This window comes from Falco cherrug, chromosome Z (genome assembly GCF_023634085.1).
Source record: "Falco cherrug isolate bFalChe1 chromosome Z, bFalChe1.pri, whole genome shotgun sequence".
Lineage (NCBI taxonomy): Eukaryota > Metazoa > Chordata > Aves > Falconiformes > Falconidae > Falco > Falco cherrug.
Window position 1 is genome coordinate 74,719,645 of NC_073720.1, and position 21,997 is coordinate 74,741,641.

General features: G+C 40.8%; 1 protein-coding gene across 4 annotated transcripts in view; it reads right to left on the reverse strand.

The window, feature by feature from the left end:
- PALM2AKAP2 (PALM2 and AKAP2 fusion) overlaps positions 1–21,997 on the reverse strand; it is a 274,674-nt gene that overhangs the window by 47,526 nt on the left and 205,151 nt on the right. The window contains exon 1 of one of the 4 annotated variants that reach the window (XM_027808468.2): positions 10,503–10,729. The exons of the other annotated variants lie outside the window; for them this stretch is intronic. Within the exon in view, the coding sequence (XP_027664269.1) occupies positions 10,503–10,562 (60 nt within the window). The 5' untranslated portion in view covers positions 10,563–10,729. Of the gene's footprint in view, positions 1–10,502; positions 10,730–21,997 lie in introns of those variants that run through there. 4 annotated transcript variants of the gene reach the window in all.

Sequence of the window (21,997 nt, forward strand, 5' to 3'; positions counted from 1 at the left end):
GGGAGAGGCAGAGTTGCTTCAGACTCAGGTAGGAAGGGCTGGATTACCATCCTGTGAATTAGTTGTGGAGCACCACCAAGTGAAAGTAGCCATCAAAGGGGGAAACCACATGAATCACACCTCTGTTCTCAGATTTTAACCCTAGCATGAAACTCAAGACAAAATTTGCTCATTTTAAAGACTCCTCCCATGACCCTGCACACAGACAACCATAAGGAGGGCAAGGATGGTTGTCAGCAAGATGCAGTGTGGGACTTATGAGAAATTTCATATGACAGCTGTCCTCTGTCCACCAGAGGAAAACTAAATGCCCGTACTAGCATCAACCCTTTTCAGGGTTTTATATTGATCCTCCTTCCTTCCATAGCTGAACACATACCCATGGAGAAGCACAACAGAGTAACTGTGGAGGACTCCATAGAATCTCTGGCACTGTCTGCCTTTCTAGGATCACAACTTTAGATCTAGTATTAGCTTCGCTTTTATTTCTCATTGCCACTTGTTTGACCAACTGGTTAGTAAGGAGGGGTTTAGCTTGCAGGAAAGGGTTAACACCAAGACTTCTTTTACATTATTAGCAGTTACTGTAAATGTACGGGGACGGTAATCACTTCTAGACTGAAAGCCTGATGTTTGGAGCACAAACTGCATTTGTTTGGTGTTTGCAAAGATCTTGTCTGAACAGGATTGTCCGGTCATACTGAGATTTGGGACAAACCTTAGCTGTTTACTTCCTTAGGAGCAGCCACAGAGCTGAGGGAAGGGGCCAGGGCAGTGGCAGCTGCCTGCTGAAGCAGCTATGTGTGCCTGTGGCATCCTGTTCAAAACTCCCTCCCCTCACCTAAAACTCCTTCCCTTGCCTTAGGCTCCTAAAACATGCTTAAGCACCTGTCTAACTTTATTGCCCCCAGGTGGCTTCTCTGGTTTTGAAGCAGGAGCTCAGGATGCTGGGAAAAATCTCACTTGATTTTCACACAGCAAAAAACATGCAGTGCTGCCCCCCACCCCCAACTGAAAGTAAGTTTGTGTGGTTCCCCTTTCTGACTGACAGGTTAACATGAACCAGCTCATTCAAAAATAAATTTTATAAAGAGAATAAAAAGTGCATTTTAATTTTCTTCTTATGTACTTTACAACTCACTAAATGACAGACAGCAGCCGTGTGTACTCTATCAGCTGAACACCGTTTATCAAAACTGACACATTCAAAATAAGGCAAGGATCTAAATTAGTTGTCATAACTAGAAAAATAAATACAAAGCTAATCTCAGAACTCAATTTGTATTCTTTATGATGACTTAAAGCTGGCAGTCCTCATCATGTGAGATCTGTGAGCTATAAATAAACTTAGCTTAGAACAAGCAAACATTTTTTACATGCAGCACTTAATGCATTACAGTTTTCTGGCAGAACAAAAAATAACACCAGACCAAAACCATGTCTCATTTTTAATGAAAAAACAACCCAGTAAAGCAGACCTCTAAAAAAGGAAATCTCTAATCTACAAGTGCAAGTATCCAAGCATGTCTCCAACTCTACTAATTCAGTTTAATAATAGAGGAAACCAGGCCACCAGAAGTTTACAGACTAATGCAATTACAGGGTGGCTCAATAAGCACTCATTTATCTGTTATCTGCGACACGTAACATAAAGCTATGCTACCAGGTATGGTTTTCCTTTCACAAAGCTGAATGCCCACCAATTAATTTATCAGAATGGATGTTTTTCATGGGGTAAAGTAGCAGTCAGTTGCTGGAAAATACATGAATGACCACTTCTTAAAGCTATTTTTAAGATCCATTAACTAACTGAATAATTGGATTTACCTATAAATAACAAATGCATTTTTATCAGACAGCATTTAACATTACTTACATCACAGGTGAAAAAAAAAAAATCCTCTCGGCAGGTCTAGAACTAAACAGCAAATAAAATTAAACCCATAATCATAGCACTACTTCAAAATCACCATGAACTTTCAACAATTCTATGAATACAAGGATACTAATGTACCATTCAAAAGTCATTCACTAAAAAAAAAGCAACTTAAAGAAAATCAAATTGTTTTGCTGTTTGCAAGTGGGATGAACACGGGAATCAGCCTCTCTTCTGCAATGGTGAGCGGCAGACTGCACATTGGACAACAGCAGAGAGAGCTGGACAAGCTCCAGATGTATTGAAAGCAGAGCTCATTGGTTTTTGGAACCACAAACACTGCAGGCCAGACTCTGAAAACAAAAATGCTGGAACCCAGCTGCTTAAACTCCCAGATTCAGTTCCTGACACCTTAAAAAAAGTGGTTTCTGGGGCTGATACATCTAGGCATTACTGATTTGTATACATTTAGATTTAAATGCTGAATTTCAGGTATTCAACTTTGCAAATTAGGGATTTGTCAAAGGTCCCATCAAGGGGAAAAATAAAATATGTGCCAGGAGGCCAATGTGATCACTAACATAATTTATAATGCTTGGGAATCTGAGATTCTGACAGTGCTACTTTATTTTCTTCACAACCTCAATAAGAAAGTTACCCAGACTACTTCAAAAGTCTGCTGATGTCAAATTTAAAACACCCACACCACAGTCCAAGAGCTGACATTTCTCCAAACCAAGGACAATCATTATTCACATTGTTGACCAGGAGAGGAAGTACCCAGCTTGCCAAAGGGTAATTCAGCTTGATCTGGGTGGGAGCTGGGTGGGACTTCTGAGCTGTTCCGTCAAGGCATGGAAAGAGCATGTTCTTCCACCCAGAAATGGTTTTCATAGCACTACGGTACTCTGCTCAGTGGGCACCATCTTGCTTGGCTGCACCTTCCAAATCTGAATGCTGTATAGACATGCATACAGTATTTTATACTATGTCAGCTGGTAACTTCCAGAAACACATCTGGACAAAGATTCACTGAGTTAAGTCAGCTAAGCAGAATTTACCCAAAGGTAATATATGCCTTCAATTAGGGAACTGTGAGCATCTCGGCAATTAAGTAACAGCCTGGCTGATACGCTTATTGGTCCATTAGCACTGACATCTCTTCTCACCAACTAAATTAGTGTGTCTCAAAAAAGATAAAGAAAAGATCATAGCTTTCTGAGGTGTGATAGCCAGCTGTTACAGAAGCACTGCCGAAACCTGCAGCGTAATTAAGGGTACGTCTTCAAAGTGGATCTCACCCAGACTCACACCTGCATGTTGCAACCCATCACCACTCTGGTTTGTAGACAAACCTCATTCGTCAGTTTGGCGAAAGTACCATTCTAGGTTAGTAACACAGGCTGGAGTCCACATGGCTCCTGCGTTCACCTCTAAACCTGCCTGTTCTGCAGCGAGGGATGCACGTGATTGCCGATGGTCCTCATCTGATCCAAAGGATAAGGATGCATATCTCTAATGTCAATACACATTTCAATTTTGTAGTGGAAACAGTAACGTAACTACAGCCCCAAACTATGCAGAAACAACAAAAAGAACTCCAAACAAGACACTTCACCTGGACCATGTATTTCATCAGGAAATCTGATTAATGCTCAGAAGCTCTAGGCACAGTCCAGACATAGACCTCAATGTACTAGACACTATTCTACTTTTAACACAGCGATAATAATCTAGTCATAGCCTCCAACCAGAGCCGACAAAGAGGTGGACATGTGAAGGTAGGGTGCAATACCCTGTGACAACAAGGTGGAAGTAGTATGGATAAAAAGTGGAGGCCATGCACGCACCATCAACATTACTGTTCCCAGCCACAGGTGCATGTTGGCACCACAACAAGGGTGAGAGTTGAAGGAAGATGTTGAGAAGGTTTTTTGAATGGTTGGACCGACTGTAATTAAAGCCATAAATCAGAACTTCTTCCAAGCCCACAGGTTATGCAAGGAAAAGCAATCACTCAACAATCTTCAGACAAAGCCAACTCCTCAGAGAGGAAAGGAGCACAGGACGTTTCTGTCTGCATGGGGAGTGTTCAGGGAGACCAAGAGTTAAATAATGCATATCTTCTAACAGGAAGCTCTTAGCAGTGAGTATAATTAATGAAGGCACAATTTAATACAGGCTGTGGTGAATGCTCTCTTGCAGGACATGTGGAATCAAAACTGGATGTTTTTCCAGAAGATAAGCTCTAATCCAAACAGAAGTCAATTTAGGGAAATCCAGTGGTCTGTGTCACAATGCCAGTCATAACGGGATCACAGCTGACTGTTTAAACCTTATAACCCAGGAATATAATGAGTCATGAATACCAACAGTACTGTTCCTTCCTCCAATGAAGTGTCTGGTGATATGGTGCCTGGATGTGGGTGGGTTAAGATTAATGATGTATTTTACTGTGACTTTGCTCAAGAACTTTTTTCCCCAATGACTGTCATGGCCTCGGCAAGTTCTTCTTCCAGGAATTATGATAAAAAATTGACGTCAGCAAAAGCTGCATTTTTTGTCCTTAAGTCCAGGTATGCTTTCCCAGCACAAAATCTTTTAATGGGAACTGGAGCCAAGTTTTAATTATTTAGAATGGATACCAAAATGGCTCAGAATAAATTATGAACACATCATCAAAATCTGGTTCTTATTAGTGCCAGAAAATGGCAGTGAAGGCATACAGCTGCATGCTTACACATACAGTTATAATTGTCTGGAGAAGGGGCCCTGAACATCTTTCTCACTGAATAAGGACAGTGAGCATGGTAGCCAGATAAAAACAGATTAAGAGACTTCTGCTGGCCAGCTTCTGGTTACCGGTCAGGGAACCTGCTGATCCATCACTCTCCCTCAGTTGATCATTACTACCTTTCTTCTGCCTTCTCCAGTCTCTTAATACCAAGGGCACCAGGACCTTTATTTCATGTAAGGCCTTCCTATACTTTCTGTTCCCAAATGGATGCGTTTCTTTATCCCTTATGTTCTCCTCCCTTTGACTCAGGTCCTTCCATTCTTCCATCATTTCTAGGGTCTGCTGCCACCATTATTTCCTTTCTGCCCCACTGGTGGACAAGTAATCAGAATGCAGGGTGTTGAAGATTTAAACCCTAAATCCAGGCTGAACTCAGCTGAGATGAATGCATGATATTCTGCAAAATGTTATGAATTTGTTGATGTTTGTAGTAAGTTCTGTAGATGTATGGAGCTCCCTTCTCTTGGCTTCTGGTTTCCTGATTTTTATTAGCATCAGCAAAATTCATGCTTCAGTGTCTAGACTATTCCCTGGATTTGCTCTGATGTTGCATTCAAAAATCACCTAGCAATCTTCAAGCTGACTGATGCTGATATACTGAGGACAATATTTCTCATTTGGCCAACAATGGTGCTCAGTATCAAAGAAGATACATTTTACAGTGAAGGAAACAGTAAGAAAAGTCAAAGGGCATTTAAGGCCTTGGAGAATTGCAGATTTAGGTTCTGAAGTGCGCAGTTAAAATTACATTGCTAAAAATTAGCAGGGACTATTATTACAACCTAGAAAGTAAGGAATTCTAAAAAGAATCAGGCCTTCTTATTGTTAGAAGATGCTTCTGTAAATTAGATATTGGGATCCCGTATTAATTATTTCAAATTAATGTGGTTCTGTCATTTGTATTTGTTTAATTTTGGAACAACATTTCTTGGTTTCAGATTGCTGGGCTACTCAGGGACAACCAGGTAAATATCACGAGACCTTATCTCTTCCACTCCATTAGTTTTCTTTCATTTGAAGCATGCTTGATTGTATTTTTGCTTTATAACCCCTAGGGTTTAAGTTCCAAGATATGGAACATATGAGAAAAGAGCAGCTGTTTAAAATTTTTTATAAAAATGGAAATGCTTAACAAATAACATTGCAGTTTTCAAGAGTAAACTGAAAATGTCTTCTGCTGAACATGCAGCCTGGAAACAGCATCCCAAAATCCTTAAATGCCAACAATTCAAATCCCATTCCCACAAGCCTTCTCTTCAATCTATTAAAAATTTAATAGTTTGCTCATTGGTCACAAGAAAAAGAAAGGGCAGTGAATACTTCTATAACTTGAGCAGACCTGTGTCGCATGGCGTCAACATTAAAAGGCGAAGACTAAGGGAAAATGGAAGTGGAAGAGAACCTAGAGCACTTTTGAAAGGCACAGTCATGGACCTTATGTAGCAACAGAAACAACAAGCTAGAAGTGGTTTAAGGCACTTTGTAGCTGAGTGACTACCAAGAGCAGAGATAAAATGACCCATCCAAGTATATTAATATGCACAACAGGTACTGCTTGCACTTGATGGTACTAAACATCCTTAATCATATAGCAGTAACACTTATTTCACTTGCTTAGATGTTACTACTGAAGTCCCAGAAAGCCAAGAAGTGCATTTAAAAGCACTACAATGTAGCTAGATAATCCTTTTTATTTTCCTCATGCTTTTTAAGCCCTCAGAGGTCAGTCTTTTTTTAAGCTCTTCTCTGCAACCAGAAAAAGCTAGAAACTTTTCTTTAATTATTTTCAAAGCAAACTGAAATTCTTCTATGCTCCTTCAACTGCATGAACTGAGTTTCAGAGAAATGCCAACTATTCCAACACACAGAACAAAACCAAAAAACCTGGAAGTACGGAGAGGATAGAACCACTTACACACAAGCAACTACCATCCAGCCATGCCGGGCACCCACTGCCATTTCTTCTGTTTACTTTGTAGGAAATGTAGGTGCTTTGCTAGGACCTTGAGAAGAGGACTGGCAGTACCTGACCTGATCTACGCAATCAGAGCCATTTTCGGCTACCACATAATGTTAAGCCTAAGTCAGCTCCTCCTAAGATGTTTTGGGATTTACTTGTTACCAAGATATAGTACTGGTTTGAAAACGCCACTTCAGTTGTAAGACAAGATGATTTTTTTTTTACTGTCTTGGGCTATTTATTTGCCTGGTAACACAGGTTTTTATAAGGGCTGGAGTGTTATGTTAGATAACACTCTCATGAGCCTCCTTCCTGAAAAATGCCAGGAAATTTTATCAGCTCTGTAGTCTGAAGAGAACAAGCCATGAGTTAATTCATCTGAATCACTGAGGACATAAGAATGGTTTTGGTTAGGTATGCAGATTTACTTGATGTCAGTGCTGGAGTTAATAGGTGGTAGCTGGAATCTGGTAACCATCAGCTCAAAGCAGATTATTTGCATGTAATCAAAACTTGTTATTTTTTCCCAAATCTTGCCTTTACCACATCACCTAATAAAGTAATAAAATCTAGAGATGCTAGAACAAATAAATAGCTGTATATATAAAGGATGAACACCACCCAGTCAAGCAAAATACACCCCAATGATATTAAAGGACTGCATCTACCTTTACCGACAAGATCTTTTCATTTTTATCTGATCTTAAATTCAAGATGATTTAGTGCAAACATACAGCATCCAACAGTTCAGCAAAATTCAGAATGCCAAATCTTCCAGAGCAACTGCAGAATTCTAATGATCTACAGTCTTTATTTGCTTCTGGTAAGGCTTATGAGGTCCTTCAGTCACACACCTGGAAAGGCTGTGCCTGTGGTTTAGGGAATTTATGTTCCTGCAGTTCCTCCTTAGTTCCTAAGGGCTGAGCACAGATTACAGCTTTTTAAATGAAAGTATTCATTAAATCAAATTACTAGTAATACCGCACTGCCTGAATGTGCCCCTAATTAGTGTTACAACAGTTTTGCTATTTACCAAGAGACTAGAGGTGGCCCTGTCTTTTCACACATACCTGTGCTAACTACAAAGCCCCTAGCAGTAAAGTTTCAGCAAACCTTCTCCACTTTTGATATCACTATAAATAGTACCTTCAAACTACTGTCACTTTATTTTTGTACATCCAGCCCTGCACCCATTCAAACCAAGGAGAGTTTTGCCGTTGACTTCAGCAGGAGCAGGCTATAAGCCTGAATGTTGACCACAGCTCTCATACAAATCAAAGGTGAGCTGTACAGTCTTCCAAGTATGAAATTGCTGCTAAATGGTGATTTTGGCTGGACCACAGGCTTACCTAAGAGTAGGCATGAAATACTGTAGCCTTCATTCAGAAAGGTCAATGGTATACTCTCATGAGCTGTTTAATTAATATGATTTCATAAATATTAACGTACAACAGTGCCTGCACAGGCAAAAGGTAATGTGAAATTTATCACTGGCTTGACTGAATTAGCTCATTGCAATAGAGAAATGCAAGTAACTTACAAAACCAAATATTTATATTAAACTGTACTTGTCTGTTTTCAACAGGTACAAGGCAGAATTGTAAACCAGGAGGTATGGACAGCTTCCACATCATTGCCATACTTGAAGTTTCAAAGTATCCTAGCACTACTCAGAGAAAGTCCTGTGGAATTTACACTTTCTAAGCACAGCTATATGTAATACTTCCCAGCTTGATGCTGGACAATTGGCCATGCCCACGTGTAATGAACGCATGCTATCTGGACAGCAGGCTATGACTTCATAGCCTGGCATAGCCATAGCAGGCATGACTTCATCCATATGGGGGTGCAGTATCACTTATTAGGGGAAAGCCATCTCTGCCAGTTTTTGAGCAAGCAATGAAAGAAAGCAAGCCGAAGGCACCACTTACTTCAATGAAGTAGCCATCTCCCTGATGGATTTCAATTAGAACAGTAATATAAATTTTCCTGCTTGAGCTAGTATCACAACCACAAGACTGTACTACAAGGACAGTAAAGGCATTTAATCTTTTAACTTTTTTGACAGAAAGTAGGCACCTGACTTCATTTGACGTGAGAGTTCCCCAGGCACCTTATTTAATTTTTGGCTTAGGCAACACCCTGAACTGGAGCCCAGAGACTGAACTGCAGCCAACGCTGGCAATTCTGCTTTCTGACACCTTAATGCGTTTGGATCCAAACATCCAAAATTTATTATCATTGCTCTAGTACTTGAACAGCTCTGCATTGCATACTATTCAATGAAGAATGCCAGCCTTCAGGGATCCGCTGGACACATTGCCAAATTTTCTTTTCATCTACAGCTTCTGGTAATATACTGGGTGTCTCAGATACGCTGTAACTTATGACTGCAGAGCTTCTACATTAAAATAGAACCAGGCCAAAAAAGCACCTCATGGACTTGGTGAGTATTATTTTTCAGCAATGCTTGATTAAGACACCATGGGGAAAAAGAAGGGAGAAGCTTTTGCAAAAACACAGTGTTAAGAGACTTGCTAATTGTGAATGTCAGTACCACATATATTGCAGATTTGTATGTATCCAGAAGTGAGCTTTTATAATGTAGCACAGATTAGTTAAAAAACTAAAATCTTTGCAGAAGGAAATCCCACAACCATTCCAGAAAGGCCATTCTGGGGGCAGGGAAGGGGGAGCGGAATTTGCACAAATACCAGCACTTTGGAAATCCTGGTGCCACCCTTTTGACAGCATGAAATCCTACCTCAATCCCAAAGAAGATTACATAATGACTGATAAATGATCTATACAATCTGCATAGTTTCGATCCTTTAAGATAAAAGGATTAGAAAAGGAATAGTCAAAATGGACTTAGCAACAACAAATGCAAGCTATCCTTGCACAGAAAAACAGCTGTGTAGGCAGACCTTGATCATTCCATTTCCAAGTATGCACTTTATATAGAGACTGATAAAAGAAATCATTCTTCAAAATCATAAAAAGCTAGTGAGACACAAGTCTTGCAAGTTGTGAAAACAAAATAATAAGATCAGCATATTAATTTTAATTTGCCTTATTTGGGGGGAAGGGGTGGCAGAACAAGGCAGATGAGGGGGTAGTATTTAAAAGCTGTATTTATCAGTATTTCTTTGCAATTTTTGAAGTTAGAAACCTATTTTCAAAAGTTAAAGGTATTTCTGGCATTTGGCATTTCTTGAAAGAAAAAAACTAGCAAATATTTCAAGAGTTGTGATAAAATCCGGAGAGCTTTGGAAATGTTAATTGGTATTTTTGAATTGTAATGTAACTCTTTCATATTAAATGCTGTCAGAGGCTCGTAGACTGCTTTCACAGAAAAGAATACTGCAATGTATTGTGAGAAATAATGACAGGCCAAGTTGATTTAAATTTACACTTTTCAGATGTCAGTCTTGCCCATAGCTATTCTGCTACAGTTAATTGTACTTTCATGAGTCCTCAAGGCTAACAGTCTTGAAGAAAATCCAATTTAGAAGACAACTAACAGATATTAAGCAACTAGAAGGACTTAGAATCAGAAGATCTGGATTTTGTTCTCCTATCTGCTGCTGACTTGCTGCATGACCTTGAATAAAATACTTAAGTTCTCCAGGCTGCAACGCCACCTTAACATCCATTTCCTAAAACTCCTACGAGGTTTACTTCTTCTCACTTGTTCCCTCAAGTAACAGCAACAGGGAAACACACAATGAAGGAATAAACACTGCACATCCCTACAGGTCCTTCATTTTCTATGTAGGTAGCTTTGATGCTGCCTCCCTTTTACAACACACTCTTAAGATTACAAATCATGCTTTTTTAACAATATTATGAAAATAAATGTTTCTTACCCTCAGCCCCTGTTCCATGGACAAGCAGAGGACTTGCCAGGGTGCTGTGTACCTGAACATGTTTGGCCCCTTCTGCAGACAGTCTAAACAGCAAAAGGCACGCAACTCTCTCAGGTCTCCTGGTTGCTTTTCATCTGAGGGATGCTTAAATCAGAGAAATCCTTTAGTTGTACTCTTCAAGGGCCCCCCAAGCAGACTCTAAGACAGCGTTACAGCCATTCCACTGGCCCCCTGAGGAACTGAATAACTAATTCAATAAGAGGCTTTTTTTTCTTGGGAAGAGCTTAGCTCAAACTCAATTAGCATAAATAGCATGGTAGCCTTTGAACCTCCCACTTCTCAGAGGAGCCGATGGTAGACAGCACATCATGGCAGGGTCACTTCCTCCCCTGCAAATCTAGAGTTTGTGTTTCCACTGCTGTCATTCAACTCTGCTTCAGAAGTCCAGAAGCAGCTATCAGAGACCATCTATAGCTTACATTTTTTTATTTCTGCTGTTATGTTGTAGCCTGGCTCAAAGGAAATCCCTTTTCCTCCTGTCAGGAGGGATTCCCTTTCCTCCTGTCAGGCATCCTGATCTCTACGTGGCAACTGGCATGATTTTGTTAAATAAATTCACACCGGAGCTGCTACTCTTATGTTAAAACCATGATATATAGAGTATAAAAAGTTACCACCTTAAATGAGTCTGAAAGGTTTTCTCCCGAATACTCTGAAGTGAGCTGTTTGCAACGCTGGAAATATGGTATGCTGCTGCCTTGCTTGTGGTTAAGTGTTCCTTAACAGATTGTCAGTTTTTCAGTCAAAGACCAAGATCTAGTCTCCAAGAGATTAAACTGATAAAAGAGTAAAGGTCAGTTATTTTCTACATTTATCTGATTTCAGCGATGAACTGAAATGGTACTTCTGTACCCTACTGCTGGTCAGAAAATGGTGGGATGCTGTGTCCACACCATGGTCACATCTGCTTTCCTTTTACGGCAGTTGTACTCACAAACCATCACCAATGTAAATCCAGCCACACAGATCGAGTAACTAACTTAACCTGGCTTCCCCTCCCTGTCCCTGCCTTTGGTAGAGGAAGAAGTAATTTTATGTTTATGTTGACTCAGATCTGACTCAGTGATCCTCAGTATCTTTCACCTCCAGTACCTCTGCTGCTGCAATCCCACCAAAATACATTACAGGGATGCAGGAAGAACTGCACAAGACTCGTCTCTACAGGTACTTCTAGCAGAGAACTGAGGTGGCTGTGCATAGTGCTGCTCCCCCGTCAGTGTACTGAAAACACTCCTAATGCTGCTCTGCGAGTCCTACTGCAGCACGAGTACCAGCAGAAGCACTCCAACACACTCAGTGTTTGTTAAACAGATTCTCAAAGAAAATGTATCTCTTCATATTTTGTCTTTCTTGACAGTGAAGTGATGGACAGCCACGCAAAAAACCCTAGACAACTAGTGAGGTAATGATTTCACCAAGTACTTGCCAAACACAGATCTGAGCTCTGGCTCAGCTCAGAAGTTTGTTACTATACCCTTATTTTTGTACGTACACAACCAACACAGACATGGCACCAATTCAAAAAATGTAAACCTGCAGATCTGTTTAAAATTATTGAAATTATACACTACACACATCACTTAGCCGTGGCTTTAGCAATGTCTATACAACCTCAACTACACAGCACATAAATCCTTGGCTTGGCTCAGCTTACTGAGGTAGCTTTGCCTGACAACCAGTCATGGGAACAACTCAGTTTTCTTTCACGTTTCTCTGTATTTTGACCTCTTACGTTGACACTTTTGAAGTAAATGTTGGAAGCAACAAATGACTTTGGTCATTTCTTTAGTAACCAAAAGTGATTTAAGCCAGAACAAACATAGGTACCATAGCTAATACCTCACCAATTATGTTTTTTTTAACAACCAGACAAAGATCAAATTACAAACCCTGTTCCTCAGAAAGAATCTGGACATGACTCTAAAATGGATTACAGGAGGACTTAGGTTACAAACATGGAATAGATGAAGTGCCTTCTGCTGAAGTAACATCGAGTTACTTTGGTATAGCCAAGGGTAAAAATGCAGATTCTGGTGAGAAATAACCATTCCACACAGCCTTTGAACACTCCCATGGCCAGATATACAAACAACTGTCATGAAATGCAAACAAACCTGTCTACGTGCATCTTCACCTTGTAGCCTCTTCATATCTTCTTTTTTTTGTTAAAGATCATGTACCTTGCTCATTATCTACATGATGAAATCTGTATCACAGGATGTAATTCTGAAGGTAAATAAAAATATAGGTACAGAAAGGATCAACCTAAGTACTAAGATAAAATTCTGCAGACTTAACAGTGAACTAAGTCTGCCCAAACATCTGAAACCTAAGAGATCCCATGGAACATCCTAACGACAAAACATTTTGGCCCAATACAGAACATTAAACAAGCTTCTTAGAAAGAAGACCTCTGATCTTTGATTTTCCCAGTGAATGAACTAAGTGCTCTTGAATAGCTCAGAAACTGCTAGCAAAAAATACTGTGGTATATCAGCCATATTTAGGATAGTTAATTAACTGGGAACAAGACATTAAAGACACTTCCACATCTTTTGTATTAGGAAATACTCATTGTGGTAAATGGTTAAAAAGACATAATCTGAATTTTTATGACCTTGCACCCATAAAAATATAACCTGCTTATTTTCTACAGAAGCTAGCCTTCTTTTTCACCTCTCATTTTGGGCATTTCCCCCTCTCTTTTTAATTAAAAAAACAGGAATACTGAAACAGCTTTCCCCCATAGCCCATTTCAAATGAGAGATCACAGAGCCACTGATGTCAGGAAATTAACATAAACATTCCCATACCAAGATCAGAAAGTTAATGCAATTGTTGACTTGTCTTCAGGGAGACACTGTGAGCAAACAGATATACTAAATGGAAGCCAGAAAGATGTGACTGTGCCATCCAGGCAGGGTCTATTGAAACATGATATATGCCAATGAATGCTCACTGTGTTGAAAGCCCATCCTTCTTCCCCCTTACTAGAAATCATTAACACCAGGTGAGAGCTTTCCAGGACTCAGTCAGAAGTCAAAATACTAACCCTCAAAGCATTTCTCTCCAGTAGGTTGTTTTCAGAAGAGTTAATGTTGAAATCTTGGAAAGGCATAGGCAGGACTTACTGTACTGATGTAAAATGCAATTGGTCCTTGCAGAAGAATGCAAAGCACATACCAGTAAATAACACAGCCACATTTGTGGTCTGTGTTTCCCAAGCAAGGGTCATTCGACTTCCTGTGAGACTCCTGACGGCACATGATTTACCAGTGCTGCCTTTCTACACCTCCTTTTACTTCCCAATAAATACAAAGCCTTTGGCTAAGGTAAAGAACTTACTCAAGCTGATGAAGCCATAAAAGTTGTTTGTCTTCCAGTGGTCCATGAGTAAAGAAGATGAGACACTGCATCAAAGAGATGAAACCTTTTGCTGTGAAAAATGAATGGGGCTAAAATACTAGACTGGAATTTATGAGATCAATTCCAGTTCCACTGGAATTTATGAGATCAATTCCAGTCCCAGGCTCTGATGTCTTGGGAAAAATCACTTAATCTCACCATGCCTTTTATCAAAAAGGTGTTTACAGCATACTTTACACGTTATTTGCAAAAAGTATGTTTATGAGGACATTTGATAATCATTTATTTCCTTCTTAGAAGAATGCAGAAAAATATAATCTTTTCAGCATGTAAGATAAGTACCCACAGTATCTTTTTTTGTTGTTGGTTTTTTTTTTACTTCGTATTCAAAGAACCCAAGGTTTTCAATTTTAATTCTACTCCCCATTAAAATGGTTCCCTCCATTTTTTTGGACTCCTAGTGCTCCACTGAAATGCCACATCTCATGCAGCAGAATGTATTGCAGATACAGTCCCAGGAGTGTGAGGAAGACCTCAGCCCCGCTTCCTCTGCTTACCACTTCTGATATCTGACATTTGACACAAAAGATATTTGCAATTTCCTGGAATGCGTTTGGTTTTGACCATGCTGTATGCAATGTGCAAACACAAAACTGGTGTGAGAATGCATCACTGTGCTCTGTCTTTCCCTTACAAAAGGTAGAAAACTGGATTCTTACCTGTTGTACAGAATGTAGCCTGGCTGGCATAGGACACTACTATATAGGAGCCAGAGGCTCTGTCAGTCCTGGAAATGAGCACTCAAAGACTTCAAGTAATTGCAAGGTTTGGCAACAGCAAAATATATGGTTTGATGGTCTGAAATTTAGGCAAAAGTACTCAGGATTCTAATCCTGCCTAGTCTCAATCTGTAATTACTGAACTTTATGTGCAAAATATTGCAATAACAAGAACTGCAGGACTGAATAAGAAAGCCTGAGAATTCAGCCTGGTGAGCTCCTCTAGTACAAATACTAGAAGACAGCTACTTCTAGTATTTGTAGCTTATTTATTATTATTTTTACTACTTTTATTATGGTTCTGCTGTACTGCTCCTCCCTCCCTAGGGGAATAGTCCTCCTACAGGAACCAGACTTGGTTTTCCATTCCTACCTCCTGGATGGAAACAAGCGAGCTAGAAATTTTAAAGTGGCCAGTCTCTAAATCTCTTGGTTTAAATTTATCACTTTGTTCATCTTACCTCTTCTCTTCTGTTGCACATAATTTTATTATCCCCATTTTATAGATGACACAATAGATCACATTTGGAGTTATCTCTACCACCAGACAATTTATGCAAGATCTCAGACAGTTCACCAAAGATATGCAATGTCAGCAATATGAGGAGCCTCTCTTTTCCAATCACGTATCCCAAAGGCCAAACTTATTTCCATACATACATGGAAAAGCTTGGAAAAAACAGCAGAGTTTTATCTGGGGCCTGGATGGGAAGCCTTGGAGCACGCAAATCTGGAAAACATCCTCTTACTTCATGCAAGAAAGTCAAGTTATCATGCACATGAGCTGATGATTGCATGCTGAGCCCAAAACATTGGTCTTTTTTCTTACTTGTTTTGGTCAGTCTAGTAAAAGATATTGCTTCCTTCTACAAAACCTGTCACCCTTGTTGCCTGGTAAACCTCTGTGGATGCAACACTGCTATTATTAAATGTCTATCCTAACAAAAAAGTGCCATCTCTGGGAGAACACAGTGTGTAGTGATACATCAGCTGATGCTTGGTGCTCCAAGAAGTAATACTGTAAGGAGTATTTCAAGAGACAAGCAGTTGCTCAGTACCAAATAATTTCCTCAATACTTAGAAAAGCTTATCCCATCAGGAGAAAAAAAAACTTTATTCTGAAAAAGAAAGGTGGTGGTAGGGGAAAAGGCTAACTAGGTGACTACGGACAGGACTAACATTATCTGGAAAGAATAATTCACTTAAATGGCAGATACATGAGGAGCACAATTTTCTACCTTCTGTTTGAAAGGAAAAACAGTAAGAAAAGGTGTAAGAAAAAGGCAGTCCAAATGCTCTGCAACACAGCTTTACATAAGTGTGGCTCTTAACTACATTTTTCACCAGGAATGCATGAAATCATGAAGACTAAGATGTTATCACCCACTGGATGCAAAACTTCTCTTGAATACATCAGTGTACTGCATACAACTAGTGATGATACAGCAGCATGAATTATTTTCACATCATACAGAAAATGACTTGGCTTGGTAGAAGATCTGTAAAAGATTACTAGCATGTTTCAAACAAATCCTGCCACCAAAAATGCAGGAAGACATTTTGGAAGCCACAGACTAGCTCTGGGATCTCAGCAACCCATGCTTTCAAGGCATGGCTCAAAACACATGGAACTAAATGGGTATCTAAATGTAGAGTGCAATGAGCTTCGGACTGTGTTCATTCACCGGTACTCACATGGCTCTCCCTAAGCAGGAAATCCTGAATTCTCACTCATATTCTTTTCAAATCAGATCCAACTGCTGCTTGGCCACCTTTTAACCTCTGAAAGACCAAAAGCCAAACACTTTTACAAGTGGGAAAGATGACAAAAATCCTGAAACAATTAGCAGAGGAAACTTAAATTCTTCACTGTAACCAGGAATTTATATCTATCTATCTATCTGTATCTTCCTAACTCAGCATCTCTGAGACACCCAATATAAAAAGAAAAAGAGGAACACATACACATCAGAAGGTAGCGTGCAATGGATGTAAACTGGCTGTCCTGGAAGATACTGAGTGACTGCCTAAGAATTCTCCTTCTCAGGTTTTCTAGGGTGTCCTTCTGTAGGTAATATGTCAAACTTGTCCCCGGGCTGTCTACCTTAGAGATTATGCACTAATCATGAAAGTGCAGCCTCTTGTGGTTTGGCAGAAAATATCACAAGCACTTACATAACTGCAGTCAGGATCATGTGTAGCATCACCATGGAAAAACAGCCTTTTCATTAGCCCAACAGCACTTACAATGGTGCTGGCACTGTGGTTTGATAACTGACGCAAGAGCAAGTGGCCACAGTCACACAGCAGTGCAAGCCAGTCCTAGAAGAGTTGCTGTAATCCCTGCTCACCTCCTTCTTAACCGTGCTGGTTTCGGTTGTCTTGTCTGGTGATATGGCTGAAAAGTATTCCCAGAAAAAAGGAAAAAAAAGGGTGATTCATGTCTGGCTGAATTCAGCTTCCAACTGAAAAAGCACAAACATCACCCAGCATAAACTGGCACTGCAGTTTTCTAAGCACCATGTTTACCTTGGGTGGTCAGTTACCAAGCCACTGCTAGACATCTCCCTCCCAATCCCATGAAACTTGTTCAGCTCATAGTTTGAAATACTGTTTGTGTACACTTCAAATCCATGAACATGTTGTCCATTGGAGGTATCTCAGGCTCCACTGCAAAAGTGCTGCAGGGACTTTAATAAAGCCATGTTGTGAATAGACTGATACAAGGAGCAAACAAGATCTCCTGCGTCATCCAGTCCCATCATCTGTTACAGCAGGAAAGCATGTCAGCCTATCCTCTTCATGAACTTAAGTCAAGCTTTGTCTTTAAAACAGCTAAGAAAATTTGTCACCACTGTTGCCATGGGAGTGTTGCTCTAACACCTAGGGGCTGGCTTCTAGTTTCTAGTCTACGTCTACTAACGGCTAGGTCATCGCTGTTTGTTCTTTTTCCAGTACAGACCATTTGGTGTAGTAACCTACTGCCCTTAATGCTTCCTTCCCTGATGCATATATAAACTTCTGATATATCCTGGTCTGCATTTTCCTAGACTAAACAAGTAAAGCTCCTTTAATCTCAAATTGCATGTCAGGCTTTCATCTCCTTGCTGTCTATGCAGACTCCTGCACTTGCATCCACTGCAATGTCAAGTCGTGTTTTTTGAGCATGAGTGGCTAGAAATGCATACGGTGTTCCAGGTATGGTCTTCCCAGCAGTGTCTACAACACTGTTCATGTGTCCCCCACCCCTTTTGGAAATGGCCTGATTGGTAAGTAATCATTGCTGGAGAGGGGAGAAATCCTCTTTGTATTGCCACATAAGCAAAGACAGCCCTCCAAAGACTCCCTGGGTACATAAGGGAAGTATTTATACAAAAAGTGTAACAACAAAAAGAGTGCATGACACAGGAGCTGCTGGCAGTCAGATGATAGTGCAGGAGATGCTCACAGTTGGGCTACTCTCATCTGACAGGATTACACTAAGTAAAATATGACAAAACCTGCAAGCAGATGGGCACTTCAAATACTGATGTTTTCTCCAAAACTGGTAGCAGCAGCAACAGCTGTGCTGGAGAGGCAATGAGCTAGCACACGAAGAAGCCCAGAAAATGTGTCATCCTTCCTGAACCAGCTTATACCTGCTCCTCTCAGACGAGCTGACACAATTTCTTACCCTCTATTTGTCTTCCAAGCTCAACCGACACTGAGCTAATGAGTGAATGATTAAGCACCAGCCCATGCTACTCTATGCCCTGGATACGATTACCAAAGTTACAGTGCCAGGCTAAACACTTGCAGCTCATTTCCTTTGCATGAAATGGCATCAGAAGAGAAAAATGAAACTGAGGATGCTCACACAACTGGTTTGTTTACACAGGAGAAAGTTTCAACAACCTAGTGGGGAACTCAGGGAGAAAATCCCTTTTCCCTTCACACTGCGCTCTTTCTAACACTTTGTGTCGGAGCAGTCTGTAGCACCACAGCCACAAAATCAATCACCTCTCAGACAACCAGGCACTGTCCTGCCAAGTTTTATTGCAGAGTAAATGCAGATCCAAGCCTCCCTGGATCCAGCACCACACCCCACTCTGCTACCAGCAGCACCCCTGCCACTCCTGCCCTGCTACTAGCCCCAACCATCCTGGCACTCCACTCCCCGCTGTGCTCCAGCCCCTCTGCCACCACCTCCTCTGCATGGCCGAGCACAGCGTGGGCACTGCTGGCACAGCATCATGCGTGGGTGAGCAGCGCTGACGCTGTCTGCAGGCATTCAAAGGCTGTTTGCCATGTTGATTTCAGGGCTGTGAAGCAGAGTAATCCACACTGGCCTTCTGAAGGTTTAAGAGAAGTTATTCATGCATGGTGACACGGGTCTCGGTGCTTGCAGAACAATGCATGTTGTCATGCTTTTTGCTGGGGCTGCGAAGCTGGGTATGAGGAAAACTTCGTATGCTCGCTCAGTCTCCCCCTCCCTCCTACAATTCCTCGTAAAACCTACATCTGGGTCTCACGTGCATTTATTTTTTCACTATAAGAGCTCCAGGAATGCAAAGACGGAAAAGGGAAAGATGCAGTCCCAACTGGAAGGTCTTAAGCAGCCCCGGCCACATTAAGTCATTCCTGTTCACTGGTTGTGTGAAGATCACCAGCTGTATGGTATGGTGTATTACGGCTTCTATGTTACATTTTCTCTTTTTTCCTAGGGGACAGGAATAACACCACACATATTTGTGCCAAATAAAGTGTTAGATCACACAACTCATTGGAGAAAATGCTGGCAGTGTGAAACATGAGCCTGAAACTAATTTGGTTTTCCCTGGAGCAGGTAGATTTTGCATCCATATGCAAAAAGTACAATAAAAAGTAAATAAATCTCTAAACATAATTTGGGTAAATATGGGGAGCGGGGACCAGCTCCACTCAATCCAGAATCTTAGAAACGTGCAGTGTGTTAGCCTCATCCCTCCTAATTCCTTCATGCCTTCTACCTACCTTGTTTCAATCTTTCATTTTATTGCAAAACTGTGTATTTTGTTGCCTAGATCCTGTCCTTCCTGCAGTAAGCTGCTATAGCTAATGGCCTGTGCCCTACTCAGGTCTTTGGAAGAGAATTTCTGACTCCAAAGGATGTATTCAGGTGCTGTATCTTCAGATATCCTCAGGTGCTGCAGAACCACTGGTGGGTAAGGAACAAGGGTCCATGAATTCACCCATAACAAGGCTGTGTGTAGAAATGTGTCTCAAGAAGAAGAGATACGACAACACAATTGCCTTGGCAGGTTGGTTTTCACAGGGGTAAAAATCAGCTGGACACATCAATAAAAATCCAGCTGTGTCAATTTCTCCCACCATTTCAATTAATAACTGTTCCATTTATGGAACTCTGGCAAAACGTCTCTCCAGGTGTGTCAGGCATTTTATGTAGTTTTGATGAATGCTCAGCATTGCCCTACCCCACCCTCTTTACTTCTCAATTTTCTATCAATACAGAAAGTCTCATCCTATTTTAAACCTCAACAGCTACAAGAGCCTCCCAACATGTGCAAAGCACTCAACTGCCTTAGGGCACACTCTTTTCCTCGTTCTCCAGTACAATGGTTCTTTTCTTCTGTGTTTTAGCCCAATCCTTTAAAAAGGGAGAAATTTTGTAACAGGATTTGTATAAATCCCCTCATTTTCTGCCCATTAATTAGTTATAATGAAGCACCATTTATATATAAGCTATGAAAAGTTAATGCACTGCCTCTTGAACCCCTAAAGAAATTCTGACACTGAAGGCTTTCTACTAAAAGACCATCTCTGACCATAATTGCGGACAATTGTTCATATACCTCCTGCTCCCATCCTCTGACTGAGGCTGTGAGACAGCAGCTGCTATTTAAGCACAGCATTTCCAACATGCAGCACAATCTGAGTTTTCTTTATGGCAACTGAAGGTTTCCCTTTATGGCATTAATTGAGCTTAATGAGTGTCTGCCCAGAGCAGATGGAGGCCATGTCAGAGGTTTCTCTTAATGCCAGATGTCGCTGCTGTAGGGCACAATTACAGAAACTAACCTTTGCAGGGGGAAAGAGGAGGCAAAAGGCTGTGTGGGAGCACACACCCAGTAACTTATAGATGTCTGTGTATACTCACACACAGACACAAACATGTATGTATCTATAGTGGTGCACAAAGAAATGTACTATGGCCGTGTGGGCACATGGTGGGTCTCTGGTGTGGCAGTATGCACTTATTGTTACCAATAATTTCATGTTGCTTGCGCAACATTTTACCTTGTCCCTGCCAAGATGGATAAAGGCCACTATTCCACAAGAGTGTCACTTAAGATACGGAGCATTTTCAAGGATGAAAGCACTCCAGGCATTAGCAACTGCCTGGAGACCCTGCAGTGGGACTAATTCCCTGACTAATGCCATGCCATGATGCCTTTGCAGCATTATTAGTTGCATGCTGCTTTTTTGCCCACACTGAGTAGCCGCAATGCATTACGACAAAATATTTGCTACCAGTATTTACATGGTGGCCATATGGTTATTGCACCAGCTTCTCCATCTAGCTGGCTGGGTGTGCTGTATGGGTACTAGGAATGGCTAGTCATTACACAGCCACAAAGGCTGCTTTGCCTCCAGATACCGAGAGCAGCTGTGCCTTCCACAGATGAGTGTTATGGCTGAAACACTGTCATTTGAGTACATGTGAAGAATGATGTTGATAGATTAGTCTGAAATCCCAGATTCAGTTCAAGAGGTTGCTTCTGTGCATGCAACAGTTTTGGGCTGAGGTAAGGTGTTGTTTGCAGGCCTTTTTTATCATTGCTTGCAGCTGCCATTCAGAGTTATGGGCATAACGTAAAAAGATGAAGATCTGCTATATTAGAGCAATTCAGATAGACTGATCTTACCTTTCACAGACAACCACCAACATTCAGCAGGGATCTAAACTTCCCAGAACTGGGTGGTGCTGCTGTTAAGTGGAGAGATAAGTCTTGTCCTTAGAAAACAGCTACATTTCACTTCAAGGTATCTTCTGAAGTGCAACACTGAATAACTGCTACAAACCAATTCATGAAAGTCAAGATTCGTGCACCTAATCATGCAGCTAGCGGTATGCCCTCATTCAAAACCAAACACATGTATTTTAAAATCTGGTAGCTAATACAATAATCATAAAGCATGGCTAAAGTATAAGGTAAGTATGAGGTATATGTGATCTGGTTTTCAAACAAGAAAAAGGTCAATTCACCGATTTCACTTCCTTCATCTTAAATGCAGCACTGCAATTTTGCA